At 40.3% G+C, this 15,177-nt stretch overlaps 1 protein-coding gene across 4 annotated transcripts in view; it reads left to right on the forward strand.

The window, feature by feature from the left end:
• The window catches only part of RB195_015425 (uncharacterized protein), a gene marked incomplete at both ends in the record, with an annotated part of 58,169 nt that overhangs the window by 35,869 nt on the left and 7,123 nt on the right, over positions 1-15,177 (forward strand). For 2 of the 4 annotated variants that reach the window (XM_064206136.1, XM_064206135.1), the window contains 15 exons: positions 49-150; positions 3,535-3,627; positions 3,935-4,027; positions 7,343-7,408; positions 7,490-7,614; positions 10,152-10,259; positions 10,865-10,979; positions 11,059-11,110; positions 11,165-11,276; positions 12,123-12,287; positions 12,345-12,420; positions 13,787-13,936; positions 14,365-14,462; positions 14,540-14,665; positions 14,721-14,889. In XM_064206136.1, the coding sequence (XP_064062012.1) occupies positions 49-150; positions 3,535-3,627; positions 3,935-4,027; positions 7,343-7,408; positions 7,490-7,614; positions 10,152-10,259; positions 10,865-10,979; positions 11,059-11,110; positions 11,165-11,276; positions 12,123-12,287; positions 12,345-12,420; positions 13,787-13,936; positions 14,365-14,462; positions 14,540-14,665; positions 14,721-14,889 (1,650 nt within the window). Of the gene's footprint in view, positions 1-48; positions 151-3,534; positions 3,628-3,934; positions 4,127-7,342; positions 7,409-7,489; positions 7,615-10,151; positions 10,260-10,864; positions 10,980-11,058; positions 11,111-11,164; positions 11,277-12,122; positions 12,288-12,344; positions 12,421-13,786; positions 13,937-14,364; positions 14,463-14,539; positions 14,666-14,720; positions 14,890-15,177 lie in introns of those variants that run through there. The other 2 variants (XM_064206134.1, XM_064206133.1) reach the window with 2 other exon arrangements.

The following is a 15,177-nucleotide window of genomic DNA, read 5'->3' on the forward strand; positions in this document are numbered from 1 at the left end:
AGCTTTTTTGTCGGATTTCCTTGGAAAGTTCCTTAAATATCTTTCAAGATTTTCTCTCCATCGGCTCGCTGTTTTGATTTGGATGATGGCATTACAATTGAGAATGAAATTGAGAAAACAACATGGTTGCACTCTGTCGGATGTTATGAAGTGAGTGTCTGCATTAACTTGGCAGAAAGTGTGTCTTGGCAATTTGTTTAAAGTTAATTTTTTTGCAAACTGAATTGATTGCAAAAGATGAATTGATGTGGGCAGTACATGCCATACATACCATCACAGCACTCATTCTCGAGGAAAGAGCATTGTCTGGGAGTGGGTTCACAGTGGGTTCAGTGGGTTTCGCCGCGGAGAAGACCTCAAACTTGGCTAATTGAACTGTATTGAGATAAAATCATCGTATATAATAATCATACTACATAATAACGCAGTTAGTCTATGTATGTGGGTGCTAGTCTGTGGGTAAAAAAAAACATCCCGTAAAGATGCAAAACTCTTCACCGGTAAGCAGCGAGGTAGCGCCACCCACCTGAGAGACGAGCATTCTGCCACTGAGCCACTGTCGTGCACTGCGTAACTGTATATGAAACACGTGACAGGTTAGATTCAATTATGTGTTCAGGAGAGCACATAAACGGCCATGTGGCGGGTGCATGTGCATGCCCATCTCTAATTTTACAAAGCAGCAAGACTGATTAGTTCTCTAATTATACAGATAAATTGAAGTTTCTGTTTACTGCATCCACAAATCACAAAATTATCGTATTCTCCTTCGGAACATTTTTTCCGGACTCTCTAAGTTTCTCAAAAATAAACTGCCTCTCTCTTGCAGAACTCAAAAAGTAGTAAATTGTCATTCATGACTCTTTTCTAGCTAACATCTTCTATGACGACTTTTTTCCAACGTTTTACTGATGAAACATATTTAAGGATAACAATTACATCCCTAAATTTTCGTTCCAGAGAAAATATGTTATGATGTTCGAGAGCTTGACTTAAATATCCCAGAAAAAAAAAGAATTGAATATTTTTTATACTCCAAATTCTCGCGTTAGATTAAATCTTTGCCTCCTCTTGTTTTTTGAATGTTTTCTTTCTTTTCAGTATTCTTATCTTATACTATACTTATCTTAATGAATTCTTCTGTTTCTTTGGTAATTTTTTCTACGCGGATTATGTTTCCTATTTCGTTCTGTTTGTTTGCGTTTTTTTTTGTTACGAATTACAAAGTTTTCACTGTTGTGAAAAGAAAACTTCGTCGTCCAAGGGTACAACAAACTTTGTCTCTACTTCTTTTTTTTTGTTGTGTTTAGGGTCAGATTCTGAAAAAGGTTCTTGACTCGAAACGTGAGGTGGAGGAAAAACGGATCCAACGACGACAAATGAGCGGATTGGCGTCAAAAGCCCTTTTACGATGCTGAAGTTATGCGCCAGTGCTGAAAGACAGAAAGATATAGCCAAACGAGTGGCACAGCGTGAGATCGTTCGCCCGGAAAGTACTAGGATGGGTGACAGATTCTTCAGTAACAGATAAATCTGTCTGTCCCAGAGGGCAGAGAAATGCGATGCGAGGGGTTCACTCTATCCTTCTTCTTTCCCGGGTCTCAGATTTTTGCGCCGTATCCAGAGATAGGATTGGGTCCCACGAGTCTCACAAAAGCAGATTCTGCGCATTCGTTAAAAAGTGCTAAGATTGGTAGGACAGATTCTTCAGCGTCAAATAAATACGGTAGTGCTAGAGTGTGGTGTGGTGGGACCTATTTTACTACATCTTTCTGCTTTCTTGGGTTAAGGCTAGTGACCGTCAGAAGGGAGAACGATTGGATGGTACGTTGGAGTGGCTCCTCCAGTCAGGCACGGTGGCGCCAAAAGGCAGCAGAACCTATCATACGGCGTCATTTAGAAGAGACGGTACCACAGATTAAAGAGAAAAGGGAGGGAAAAGGGAGTAAGATGGGTCCAACTTCTGATGAGCGCGCTAGAGCTAGAATGCGGTGAGACGGGTTCCACGACGCCAAAGCGCGCCGATGCCAGAAAGCGTTACAATAAAGTGAAGCGGGTTGCCTGCGAGGCGAAATACCGAGATGTATGTTCATTCCCTTATACGTTACACCCATCATGGTTGCCAGACGACTTTTCAGAAGATATACACGCATGCAGACGTGTTCGCACACACGCACGATGCTTTAATAGGAGCTGTATGTTTATATGCTCTGACGTAGGATCTTTGTCTTCATCGGTATGATGATTACGTTCGTGTTATTTAGCACTATCACACTTTTCTGTGTTAGTTGTTGGGGAAGAAGGCGAGAAGAGCTGTGTTGTTATAGCGGTATAAAAACCAGGAGTATCACGCTATACAATAACGTGTGTATTTGTCTGTCACGTGTGTATCTACATGTGTGCAAAACGGTTAACCCTTATGTATTTCTCCAATCAATCTCCAATTCGATCATTGAAGGCGAACGAATCGAAAATCACAAGAAGTCTGAAGTTCGGAGTTAGCTGGACGTTCAGAGTGGTAGAAATATGTATAAACGAACAGAAACATGCCACTTATATAAGTCAATAAACATTAGAATAAAGAGCAGCACTACAACTGATACCAAAGAATAAACCCGCAAAGTCAAGTGAATAAAACGATATGCCATGATTTATTGAGACAGTGTGATGAACAGTGAAGGATCACTATTAACCTACCGATATCAATAACTAAACGAGCTTAGTCCATGTGTTTGTGTTACAAAATTCGAAAGAGGGGGTGCGACGGGTCCACCCGGCGTCGGATGGGTGCGCCGGCGCCAGATAGCTTTAAAATGGGATGCGACGAGTCCCGTGGGGTCGGATTGGTGCGCAATAACTTCGTGTGCATGTCACTAAAGGTGAATAGGACATTGCTGCCTTTCCATAGCCGTGGCAGCTAGGCGTCTTGCTTTTCATCATTATGACTCTTCGGCGTGTTTATTTCCTTCTTCGTTTGCCTCAAGTTGGTAGCATGCCTTCCTCAGGAAGTGGAAACATGCATGCAGACGCTTCTTTATGTAGTAGCAACAGTTTACATGATCTGACGTAGAACTATCTTATCTTTATCATTAGCATGATGTATTTCACGTCATTTTATGCCAAAACATCATTCCTTGAAAACTGTTGGGGAGAACCAGGAGGAAGACTCACATTTTGAGTAAGGCTTTTAAATTTTGTTTGTAATATATTGGTAAGGAGTGTTTGAAGCTGAAGTTTGAATGTTCTCTAAATATAGAATTGACGCGCTTAGTAAGAAGACTATGAAATCTTTCGCCTTTAGTTATAATAGAAAAAGATGAAGAAAAATCTTTAGAGAAACAGAAGTCTAATTTCACAGAAAACGGCATTAATATTAATTTTCGTTGATCAATGGAGGCGAGCGAAGCAAACACCACAGAAAGTCTGAAGTCCGGCTTTAGCCGGATGTTCAGAGTGTTATAATAACTAATTTTTCCAGAGCAATTTAAAACTATTATGTAATAAAAATTTCTACCCAAACGTCTTGAAATTTAGGCGATTTGCGAGAACAATCTAGTGTTCATTAAAACACAGAAATCAAAATTCTATCCTTGTTACAAGAAAGGACAGCTTATACATGTGAAAAAAGTAAGTACTCCTATCTTTATCAACCTTTATCAAACGAACACTGCTCTCACCGGTGTAGAAGCATAAATTTCGAGCAAGTAAACGAACTTTGCCTCATAACAGCCCTCCCTAAAACTCTCATTTCTTTTAGATTTTTTTACTGTTTTGTTTGTATACACAAAAATGTTCCCAGACACTTCAATTTTGAGAGGGAAATCAATCATGACTGTTGGCTCTAAGTATTCAATATCATTGTTAATTTTGAAGGTCCCGTTCTAATACAAAAACACATATTTCATTCAAAAATATTTATATGTCGTATTGTCAGAGGTTAATTGGGATCGGCACGGTTTCGACTCGAATCGTCTGCCCATCTTGTACCGAACTCTGCGGAAGAGAGAACTGTTCGCCAGAGCGAGCCGTTCTTCAACGAATCGGTGACGCAGCTAGAGAGTGTAATAATAGGATCTTAGCGTTTCTGTTTACTTTACTTTTAACTCTATTCCATTGTTTTCAATGAATACTTAATGTGTCCTGCATGCTTTTGCTGCTCGTTAACTAATGCAATATTACTCTTCCACACGTTACAAATGTTCATCAAAATTTTAATGTTTATTATCGTAACCGTTTAATAAAACTACTTCTTATTGCTTCGTTTATCGTTGCTTCCTTCTCTGCTGTAAATAATCAGTTCTGTTCAAGTAGAGCAAGATATTTATGAGCGGCAACATTGTCGGGGATGTGGATGGACATGTTCGTACACACACACTAGTTACACATGTACGTATTAATCACAAGAATGTGGTTAGTAACATCTTGATCTGACTTGACATCAACATTTGTTTCTGATTAGCATAACGGCCCAGCACTTTGTGCCCCGAAGAGTCAGATATTTTGGTTCCTCGCATAGCAGAATTTCACGAAATATTAGAGCTCTCAATATTTTATCTTCCATCGTAACAAAACGGGAAGAGTTTTGTGCAGTTAAAAGAAAACATGAAGTTGATAATATCACTGCGAGATGTCTCCGATTGCTGTTCATTTGACAGGAGATAATACTAAAGTTCCAGAATAATTGCGTACAGTAAGATGGGAACGAGAGCTTTTTCTCAAACTTTAATTCATTCTGATGCAATTCTCATAACACTTTTCTGCCAAATAATTCTGCTTCTGGCCGGGTGTAGCGTAATCGGAAAGAGCCGGCTGACCCCACACGATCATTCTATAGTTCAAATCGCATCTAATGCAAACCTAGCTCTTAATTCCAACTGGGCCGGTAACTGGGAACCAGACTCGCTTGGGAGGGTAAATACAATGATTTGACACATCGGCTAACCCTGGCAAGTCGTTGTACTCAATTTAATTGGCCAACAAAGCATCTTCCAAACTTCTGTCTTTCTATGTAAACAACAAACTCAAGTCTAAAAATCCATGTTCCATTATCACTAATCCATCTGGCAACAAACTTCTTCATGATTTTGACAAGGCTAATGCCGTAGGTGAGTACTTGGCGAGTGTCTTTTCCCATGAATATGTCTCTAGTCTCGGCGTTAATGTTTTGGATGATTCTCCTGAGCCCAGTTTTCCTTGTGACAACATTTATTTTCATCCTAATGATACTCTTGGCATACCTAAACGTCTGAAAGCATCGACTGCATTACCCTATGATGGTATACAACAAACAGTCTACAAAAAGTGCGCTAAAATTTTATATTTTATTGGAAAGTATTAGAATCTGTGGTACTATTTTAGCTTGGGTCAGATCTTACTTCACTAGTAGATACATGATTGTGAAAATTGGACATGCATATTCTGAAGCATTCTATTGTAAAAGCAGTGTACCTCAAGACGGAGTACTTTCCCCACCCTACTATTTCTTTTCTATGCATCTTATTTACCACCTTGTCTTAAAGCTCATCTTAATATCACACTAAAATAGTACGCTGATGATAACAAATTGTGTCTACAGCTCAGAAAACTGGTATACAATGTGCTCCCAGTTGCAATCTACCGTGAATAATGTTCTCATTGCATACAAATGGGGTCTCGCATTCAATCCTACCAAATGTTGCGTATTGCATCTTGGCGACGGCGACTCAGTGATCTATATGATGAACGAGACACTGTTGAGAAAACTCGATGCCACTAAAGATCTAGGATCTATATTTTTCAGTTCTTTGATGAAGTTTTCCACTCACATTGACAATATAATAAAGAGGGCTTTCACGGTTCTATTCGCAATCCTTCGCAATATTCGTTCCGATGATCCTAAAATCCTTATCTTGTTGTATAAAACTTTTGTTTTACCTCATTTGGATTACTGCTCTCAGATCTGGAGTCCTTATGCCAAAAAAATACATTGCTAAGATTGAGAAAGTCCAAAAAAACCTTCACGAGGCTAGTTTTCATTACAATTGGTTGTATGTATCAGAACATATCCAATTACGCTGATTGATTGAATGCATTAGCATTAAAACCCTTGTTTTATGGAAGAGTAGTCTCAGATTTAGTATTTTCCTTCCGAATACATCGAAACGAAACTAAACAGTTACTGGGTGTTTAGACCTAGCAGCACCAGAATAGGGGGCTTGGAGTATACAACAGAGACCTTTGCAGATAATATGCTCACCTCTCCTTCTCGTTCTTCGTTCGTACCGCCAATTAGCTCCATCTCCTTCCCTTACGCGTGCTTAAGCCAAAAGCAGCAGAATTTTTAAATGGGCAGAAATTTTAATTTTTAAACCTATTTTGTTTTGCTATTTATGTAACTAGTAGCTTGATTGATTCTTCTTTTTAACTTTATATTTTTTCCTACCTGATTCTACTTTTTTTTAGCCGGGATCAGTCTAATGCGTAGTTCCTTTCACCTTTTGTTTGGACTTTTGCTGTGCACTGTTGGTATTTCCCTCTTCTTCTTTATCTAGCCTATAGTGTTAGTGCTTTCTTTTCTGCTCACCGGTTGAGCGGGGTGAGACAGTATACCTGCTTGCCGAACTGTCGGTGCTGTACCTACTAATTCTGTTAAGAGGGTATCTTGCTGGCTGATGTGAATGGAAGCCACTAATTTTTGTAGCCTACCTACACTTTTACATTTTCCGAGAACCTTAATTCCCACTCTGTCGAGTTTATGTTTTCTTTAATTACTAAATCGTCCTTTGCCTTTACCGCTCGCGTGACTTATCCCTGTTCATTCTCATTCTACTTTTTCTTGTTGCTGGATTTCCTATTGTTTATTTGTATTCATTCCTTGTCGCTTACTCTTGGCACGCCTTTGAGCGTAATAAATAAATAAATAAATCTAAAAAACCTATTTAGGTGTGAGTAGTTCTGGTCACGAGCTATTTTGACGATTTCCTGAGCATTGTTAACTGTCCCACATTCATGACTGCCAGGAGCTGAAGTGAGGTTTCTTTTTGAAATTCTACGTGAAAGAGTTCTTTGAAAGTAACGGTAGTAAACAATAGTTTCCGTTCAATTACCAACGCTGTAGGAATTGCACACGCTCATAATATTACACTCCTCATGCACTCAGATCATTGCTAAACGCGAATATGTGGTCTTGGAATTACGGTGAACGCAAAGTCCTTGTTATAATTCCTAAAAACTGAGAGAATGAAAAGACAAAGACCTTGTTAGATTTCCCCTAAGCGCAAAAAAAAAAGTTAGACTTGTTTACATCCAAGTCAGGATGACCGCAGTGCATGGAAGGTTCATTTTATGTCTTCGCATTCCCTAGGTGTGGATGCTCACTTTCTTCCTTCTCGCTAACCTCTTCTCACCACTCCACGCATGTGACTATCGGGTTCGAAAAATTCCACTAAAATGTTATCACTGGCGATAGTACACGTTTTCAACTTAGCAGTTCAATTCTTGATAATTCCAGCCGCCCACTGACGACGAAATATCCACTGCAATAACGGAATACCCAGATGGTCGTCGTCCAAAACGTGACATACCTTTGTGGGACTGGATACGTATCGAAACCGTCTATGATCAAACATTTTATTTGTGAGTCGATCTATTAGCGCTCTAACCTGAACACGGTTGAATGCATCGCTTCTTACAATGTAAAACTTGAAAATTATCAGAACGTTCTAACTCTTGACACATGTCTATATTCTTCACAGCTTCATAATGCTTTGTAACTTGTTCAGTAGACATAACTCTTCCGAAACTTTTTCTTTTCTTTTTCTTCGAATATGGCGAAAAACTATTGCAAACTGTTACGTGAAGTAAGGTCAGAACGATATGAAACATAGCAGTTATGTAAGCGACTCCGCTTGGAGCGACGCGGTGGAGGGTAACGGTTAGGATCGCAGGAGAACCCTTGCTAGCACCATCCATCCCCGCAGCTCGCGATGATCCATCTCAATCCCAATCGGTATCTTCACCACACGATCGATAGTTCGGATCCGCCTTAGAGCCAACCAACCCTTTGAACCCTCTGTGGTCGATAAATTGGTGCCAGATTTGTCTGGGACAATAAAAACACTGACTCGATACGTTGACTGCTTCCTGCAAGTCATAGAAGGGGGTAATACGCTTTCAGGAACCTCAACGGTCACGGATTACAATAAATAATACACATACAATAACATACAATAGATACAGTAAGCGAGTTGATACTCCAGAGACTTTGCATTAACGAGTTCAGGCGAAGGCTCACATTAGGATTCCATCTTCACAATACAGCTGAGCTCAACCTGTTCTATCTTCGGCAAATCATCTGCCCTCAGATTTTTCTTCAACACCGCTGTTTGGATCTTCAGTTTTTAACCAGGCCGAATCGTTCAGCTCTGAGCGCACTCTCAAAGCAGTCTTGACAAGCGACCTGTTAAGAAAAGGCTCTTTTCCGTAACTATTTTAGAATGCTCGAAAACGCCGTTCATTTTTTCATGACGCCAACTAGGCCATCAAGTATCCCTGATTTTTGCGTTGCGCGAAACACGTTGAGTTCACTGTTTCGACGGTCGCAAACAAAATAGGGAAAAGCAATCATAGAAGCTAGCTGTGTACGATTCGAGTACAGGTGCCACGCTTCGATTATTTTCTTGACAATAAATAGTACATATGTGGTCAATTGTAGATCGACTAGGACGAATTTCAGCTACTTTACTGCAGGTGGTGTCCTTGTGATGTTTCATGGTATGACATTTGCGATGTTAAGATGATTTACTTGAAAACTTTGTACATATACCTGTGAATGTGCCTGAACTCCACCGACAACAATATGACTCTATGATTTTTTTTTTCTAACGGATAACTTCTTGTTCAGGTGAACAAGAACAGTCTATCTTCACCAAATGGATTCTTCAGTCGAATATCTACTACTCCTTCTTTTATGGTTGCAGACTAGAATCGCCGCGTTTTACGTACTCAAAATGGTGGAGCTCATTAGTCCACCAAAATCTCGTTCGCCTGCTTTCTTAAAGGCCGAGTATCACGAAATTCTTTGTGCCGAGATCTTGTGTAGAATTACAAACGAGACCTCCTATGAAGAATGTAAGACTTTCAATTACAAATATGGGCGTGCTTACGCTCACTTCCCCTTAGTTGTCTTGAAGGGGCGTGGGAAATTGCTTTCGGACATGACGCCTGTGGCACATTACAAGTATTCCCGTACCGTGCTTCAGGACGATCAAGGAGAATTTATCATGATCACGTTCATACTCGTAACCTAAACCCTTAACCTTATACAGGGTAGCCCACATGAAGTGTGAAGCAAATAACTACCCATAACTTTGTACCAAATAATCCAAATGAGAAGATTTTTTTCCTGTATTATAGTTCCAAAATTTTACATAAGATCTCACACATCGTATCACGTGCGGGTTGTACGGTGACGATCATATTCACTACAACCGTCCAATCTCCAGAAATTTTTCAGGATAGAGGATATCAATTCTCATGCCCCATACCTTCTCCAGGACACTTTTCAGTGAATCCAATGTACTGCACTTAAAAGGGCAGACTTCCTGCTCTAGGTCCTACCACACAGATCAATACAAAGGATTGATTTGATCCAAGTTTGACGGCCAAATACACCCGTCCAGAAATCCGGAAGATTGGTCTCACACCATTCCAGTGCCATCTTTGCAGCCATTGCTGGCGGCCAATCTTGCTGGAAGTTCCAGAAGTGAGGAAGTAAATGTCCTCGGCGTTTTTTTTTTTGCCTAAGGAATCAACGCATTCCTGGTTTTCCGTAGCCCGTCATATTTCCTGTGGACTACTTCATTGTCTGTAAAAGATCCCAACATCGTCAATTTTGTGCTCAGCTCGCTCAGCTTGATATTTTACTTTCGATTCTCATTAGAACAGCAGTCGTTTCGTAAATCTGATCCTAAATCTGTCAAATTTTCAAACTGAATGTTCTCGTCTTACACTACTTTCGAAATTAAATATTACTATCTTCCATCAACACAACCACAGGCACATAGCAGACAAACCGAATTTTTACTTCAAATTTAAGTCATGAGAAAGAGTAGAATTTTTAGTTCTGTTGTTATCGAACAAAATCTGACTTTTTCTAAATCTTCCTCTTTCAGACTTACCGAAGAAAGGCAAAAGACTCTTGTGGAACTTATCGTGAATGCTCGTGATTATTTTGAAAGCACAATAATGGTACAACGGTTGAGTTCCATTCAGTTACCCCCGTAGGTTTCCAACTTTCGGTACTAAAATGGTGTAGACGAATAGAGAAGTGAGTAGACGAATGAACAGCCTAAGAAGGTGTATTAACAGAGTGATATTCGCAGCATATCGTGGCACACCAATGTCCTTACGTGAAAATCTTATGTTAGGAAAAGAATGTGGTCTTCAATCAAGAGATGTGGCGCCAAAAAAGTCGGAACGATCCATACCACAATGGAAAATATTATCCATGATAACCAAAAATCTATAAACTCTATAAAAGAATGACACAAAATATCCTCAACGTTAATGTTAGCTATAGGACTAAAAGTCTAACACACAGGAAGGCAAATTCTGCAAAACTCAAGGGAATTTTTTCGTGAACTGATTTACACGACGATCGATCTCGCGATTCTTCACTCAAAGTTACTATCCTGATCTCTGTTAATGTGAAACCGCGATGCAAAGGCGATAAGATTCGAAAAAAAATCTAAAATAAGAACTTGCAACCCTTAAAAAGCTCTTGGATTGAAGCGTCAGCTCAAAGTTAAGTACAGCTTCGAAAATGAAACGAAAAAGTCTTGACGGAGCAAACACCTCGGAAACAACGCTAAGTAGTAGTTTTTAGATCATGTAAAATGAAAAAACATCGCACCGTGAACAACACTGTCACTCAATGCAAGTATGACTGCGAAAAAAGGTGCGGAAGAGCGCTGGCACCGACCACAGCGAAATTCTTCTCGGTAGATTCTTATTACCGCTGAAAAGCACTTACTTTTGTAACCTGAACTGCTCAACTTTTAAAATTTTCTACTTCCTTAGGAATGTAAGTGTGTTGAAGGACCGTGCGAAACCAACCAAACAGATTGGGGAGGTGGGTTATGTTTTGGGATGTTTAAATATTGAGTAGTACAGTGAGTGGGTTTAGGTAAACTAACGAATGCAGATTTTATCCTGTTCGTATCACTGAACGAAGATGGTTGTGCAAGAACTGTTCTCGCATTTGGCTCTCATTGTTCGATCGACCCATATACTCAGAGGTTGGTCACTTTTCAAGATTTTATAAGTGCTGTGAAAAGTACACAATCTTTTCGCCGAACTCTTCAATGGAATTGTTTGACCCACTAATTGATTTATTTGCAATGCACGGAAGTTGAGAGTTAAAGGCAGCATACTACAAAAATAACGGTGTTTATATCTCTCCAGGAAACCATAGGATTATGGTGTAGACCACAGGTTGAGGGAAATGAGCACTCTCATTTCCCTTAATGATCCGGAAAAGCGAAAAGCGACGTGGCCTTCCGCTACGACTTTTCCGCGTCCACGAGCGTGGAACAAAAATAATTGAGTTCTCCTCAATAGTCCATCCAAGTAATGAATAGGCTCTTGGGGAACCGGTGCGTGAAGGAGTTTGGCGCTGTATGAGTTGCCTCGCAGGGAAAATCGTAACGGTTCCTACGGCGTTTCCGGAACGATTAGGGCGAATTGGGCATCACCACACTCATACTCGCAATCCACACCCTCAACCCTATCTTCTCTTGGAAGAATCTGAACATCCTCTATTTTGTTGTAGCTTCTTTCAAAATGATAACATCAAAGTAAGGTCTGTCAAAAGTTTGCCACCTTTGTCCTTCACCTTACTTTGTTCTATTCATCCAGTCCTTTGTCCTGTTAAACAGAAACAGAAACAGAAAATTGCTTTTACAGAAAATTGTTGCACTTGACTTAGAAGAAACAGTACTGTGGTAACTTTTAAAAACGATTTTTCGTACATCTCAAAATAAAAAAAAATAGAATCGCCTGCGAGTAATGCTTTATTCTAATTTTTGACAGCGCTGATGTACTTATGTGTTCGAACAGCCTACTCTTAATTGTAATGTTTTCAGACCAGTTGCTGGTTTTGTGAATATCTGCCCATATTCCTTCACTAACATGAAAAATTATGAGATTAACCAGTGGGAGGCCACTCTAAAACACGAACTTATTCATGCTTTTGTTTTCTCAGGATCTCTCTATCCAAAATTCAAGGGAGCAAAAGGAGGTCCAAAAAGGTAAGCGACAACATAATACCCTATAACCTTATCTCTATTAAAAACATGCTGGTTTAGACAGGGAAGAATGGTTCTAGTGCCAGGTGTGCTCGAACGTTTTGAGCGAAAAAATTGGGAAACTGCCAAAGGAATGGTCAGTTTCCAAATTTTCCAGCGCAATTTCTCAGCTATAGTATAGTAGAGTCAAAACGACAGGAAGCACAGTGCAGTTGCGTAAGCGGTTGCGCTCGAAGATGCGGTGCGGTGGAGCGCAGCGGTTAGGATCGAGTGAGGACAACTGCTAACACCGTTCATTGCTGCGGTCCGCGATGGTCTCATCTCAATTCCAACCGCTATCGTTGTCGTTTTGACCCGACTATAAGTGAGTATAAGTAAATCTTACATTCTTGTGAAGTATGAAATGCTAGCCGCTTGCGACTTCGGTTATTCTTGACTCATTTGATTACCGCATGGTATGAAATACAATAGCAAATTTGCTTGTTCATTTGAAGCGGACGATGTTTTCGTCGCTGTATCCCATCGACAGTAACAGGGGACCCAGGTTAGAGGCTGCGTATCAAAAAAAAACAGACGATCTTGGGGGCAAATATAGAGTTCGGAGTGTAAATTACGGGGACGAGTGTAATCTTACTCAATTCTCCCTGACTGTTCCGAAAAAAAAAACATGGAAAACGGCATACTCCTGCAAAGTACGTCAGAACTCATCACTCCTGTGTACGGGCCGCATCTGCTAGCGAGCGCTGGAAACTCAGGGAGGTCTCTCTACAAGAGTCGAACGGAGTTGAGTGGGGTCATCTTCATACTCATAATCTCCACCTCGAACTCCGTATTTGCTCACAGAGACCCCAACATCGTCAGTTTCGTGATACGATGCCTTTAAAAGTAAGCAGACACTGCACAACGACGCAGCGATTCCACCATTGACAATTCTCCTGTTGCCGAACTGCGCTCCCCTATAACGCTATCGGTACATTGTGTAGATCAGCTGTTGTGGATTTCGATTGATTGGAATTATTGGGTTAGAACGTGATAGTTTAAACACAACTGTAGCATTTTCACGCGCAACAAATCGGCCACAAGCGAATGATCGGATTTTTGTGTCTCATAAAGATATTTTACTTTCACCTATACCTTCGTAACGGAAAGGCACAAAAATTTAGCAAAAAAAATTACTAAAGCTGAGAGAGACACTTCCATAGGACTTTGTCTAGGACAGAGACCACTTCTGTACCGGGTAGTTTTCAGCCTCCCCGGACATTAAGGAAGCGATCTGAGATTAAACACAGAAAAGAGGCTTTTCTGCGATAGAGACTTGTTTCAAGACTTTTCGGATGATTTTGCGAACGAAGATTTGCTTTAAGATTTTTCTCATTCATTTCATTCAATGCTCAAACAAATTCTGAGCTTATCATTTCGGTTCATGGTTCTTCATGGTTGTATATCTCATACGCAATACCTTCAGTTTCTTTTAGCATGCAGAGTTGACAACATTAATGTAGGTTAGTCATGAGGTCTTCATGATGGTCACACCGAAGGTGAGAGAAGAAGCGCGAAAGTTCTTTGGGTGCCCGGATTTGGAAGGTGCCGAGATTGAAAGTCAGGGAGGCGCTGGAACAGCTGGTGTTCATTGGGAAAAACGTGTGTTTGAAGTAAGTTTCTGCCACTCTACTTCCGACCAATTTCCCTTTGTCTCTCCTCATTTATTGATGACTGTTTTTCCTTTCTTAACTTCTTGGCATGAAGTATATAGGATGTGTTGTGTCGATCAACCCCTCTGGACATCGCCCACGCGTTCGACGTCAATTCGATATCGTTTGAAGATTCTGAGTGCAGCTTGTAAATGACTACCTGGGGCTAATCGATGTATCAAATCAGCGTTTTCATCCTCCCAGATAAGCATAGTATCTCCTTTGAAATGAAGAAGCGCTTTGTTGCCTCTAACGCTTTTTTGCCTTTTTCTTCCGCATCTGAAAGGTGAAAAATGTGGTGGGATAGTCTGAAAATGCCCGTTGGCAAACTTTCATTGGACTAGCATTTATCTACGCTTGCCGAAAATTCCTTTTTGCACTCTTTTTAGAACGAAGCGATGAGTGGCATCAGTACACAAGTGCATGCATTAAGCCGTCTCACACTTGCACTTTTTGAAGATTCTGGATGGTATCGGGCAAATTACGAGTATGACTTCCTCACATCTAAGCGTTTTCAGGGTTTAGAACACATAGTAAAAAATTTTTGGTCAATTCACTTTATAGCAAAGCCGAAGAAATGTCATGGGGTCGTAACTTAGGATGTCGTTTTGCGAAACAAAGTTGTCTAACTTGGATGAGGACACATCTTCGCGATACGTACCCTTACTGTAATGTCCTTGATGATACAAGGTATGATGTGACTGCGATAGTGAATGTTGCTCTTTAGTATAGCATTGAGTTTCAGATGTAGTCATGGCCGAAAAGCGAAGGTTCGCTGTAATTTGTTTGCTGGAACAAACCAGATACCGCCTGAATTCGACTATAATATTAAAAATTTGTACCGAAATAGCACTGGTCATTCTATATGGGGCTACGGACATGTTGCTGCTGCAGATTTCTGCCCTTATTACAGAGTAAGTATGCCTATTTCAAAGAAAACAGACTCCAAAGCATGTATATCCCAGAACTTGTTGCAGCATGTCTCTGTTGAAGGTAATGCATTTTTCTACCTGAAACGCCCTACTGTTTTCCCTGAGCACAAGAACACCTAAGCTTCCTCAGAGCTACCCCACCACAACCATTTCCGTCTACTAATTAATTAGTATCTCAGAGACAGTAATTGCGAATTGAGAAATATTTTTCTGATTACTATATCGTTTTTGCCCCATTATTCCTGTTTAGATATTGTTATGATTGCTGGA

The sequence above is a fragment of the Necator americanus genome, chromosome V (genome assembly GCF_031761385.1).
Source record: "Necator americanus strain Aroian chromosome V, whole genome shotgun sequence".
Taxonomy (NCBI): Eukaryota; Metazoa; Nematoda; class Chromadorea; order Rhabditida; family Ancylostomatidae; genus Necator; species Necator americanus.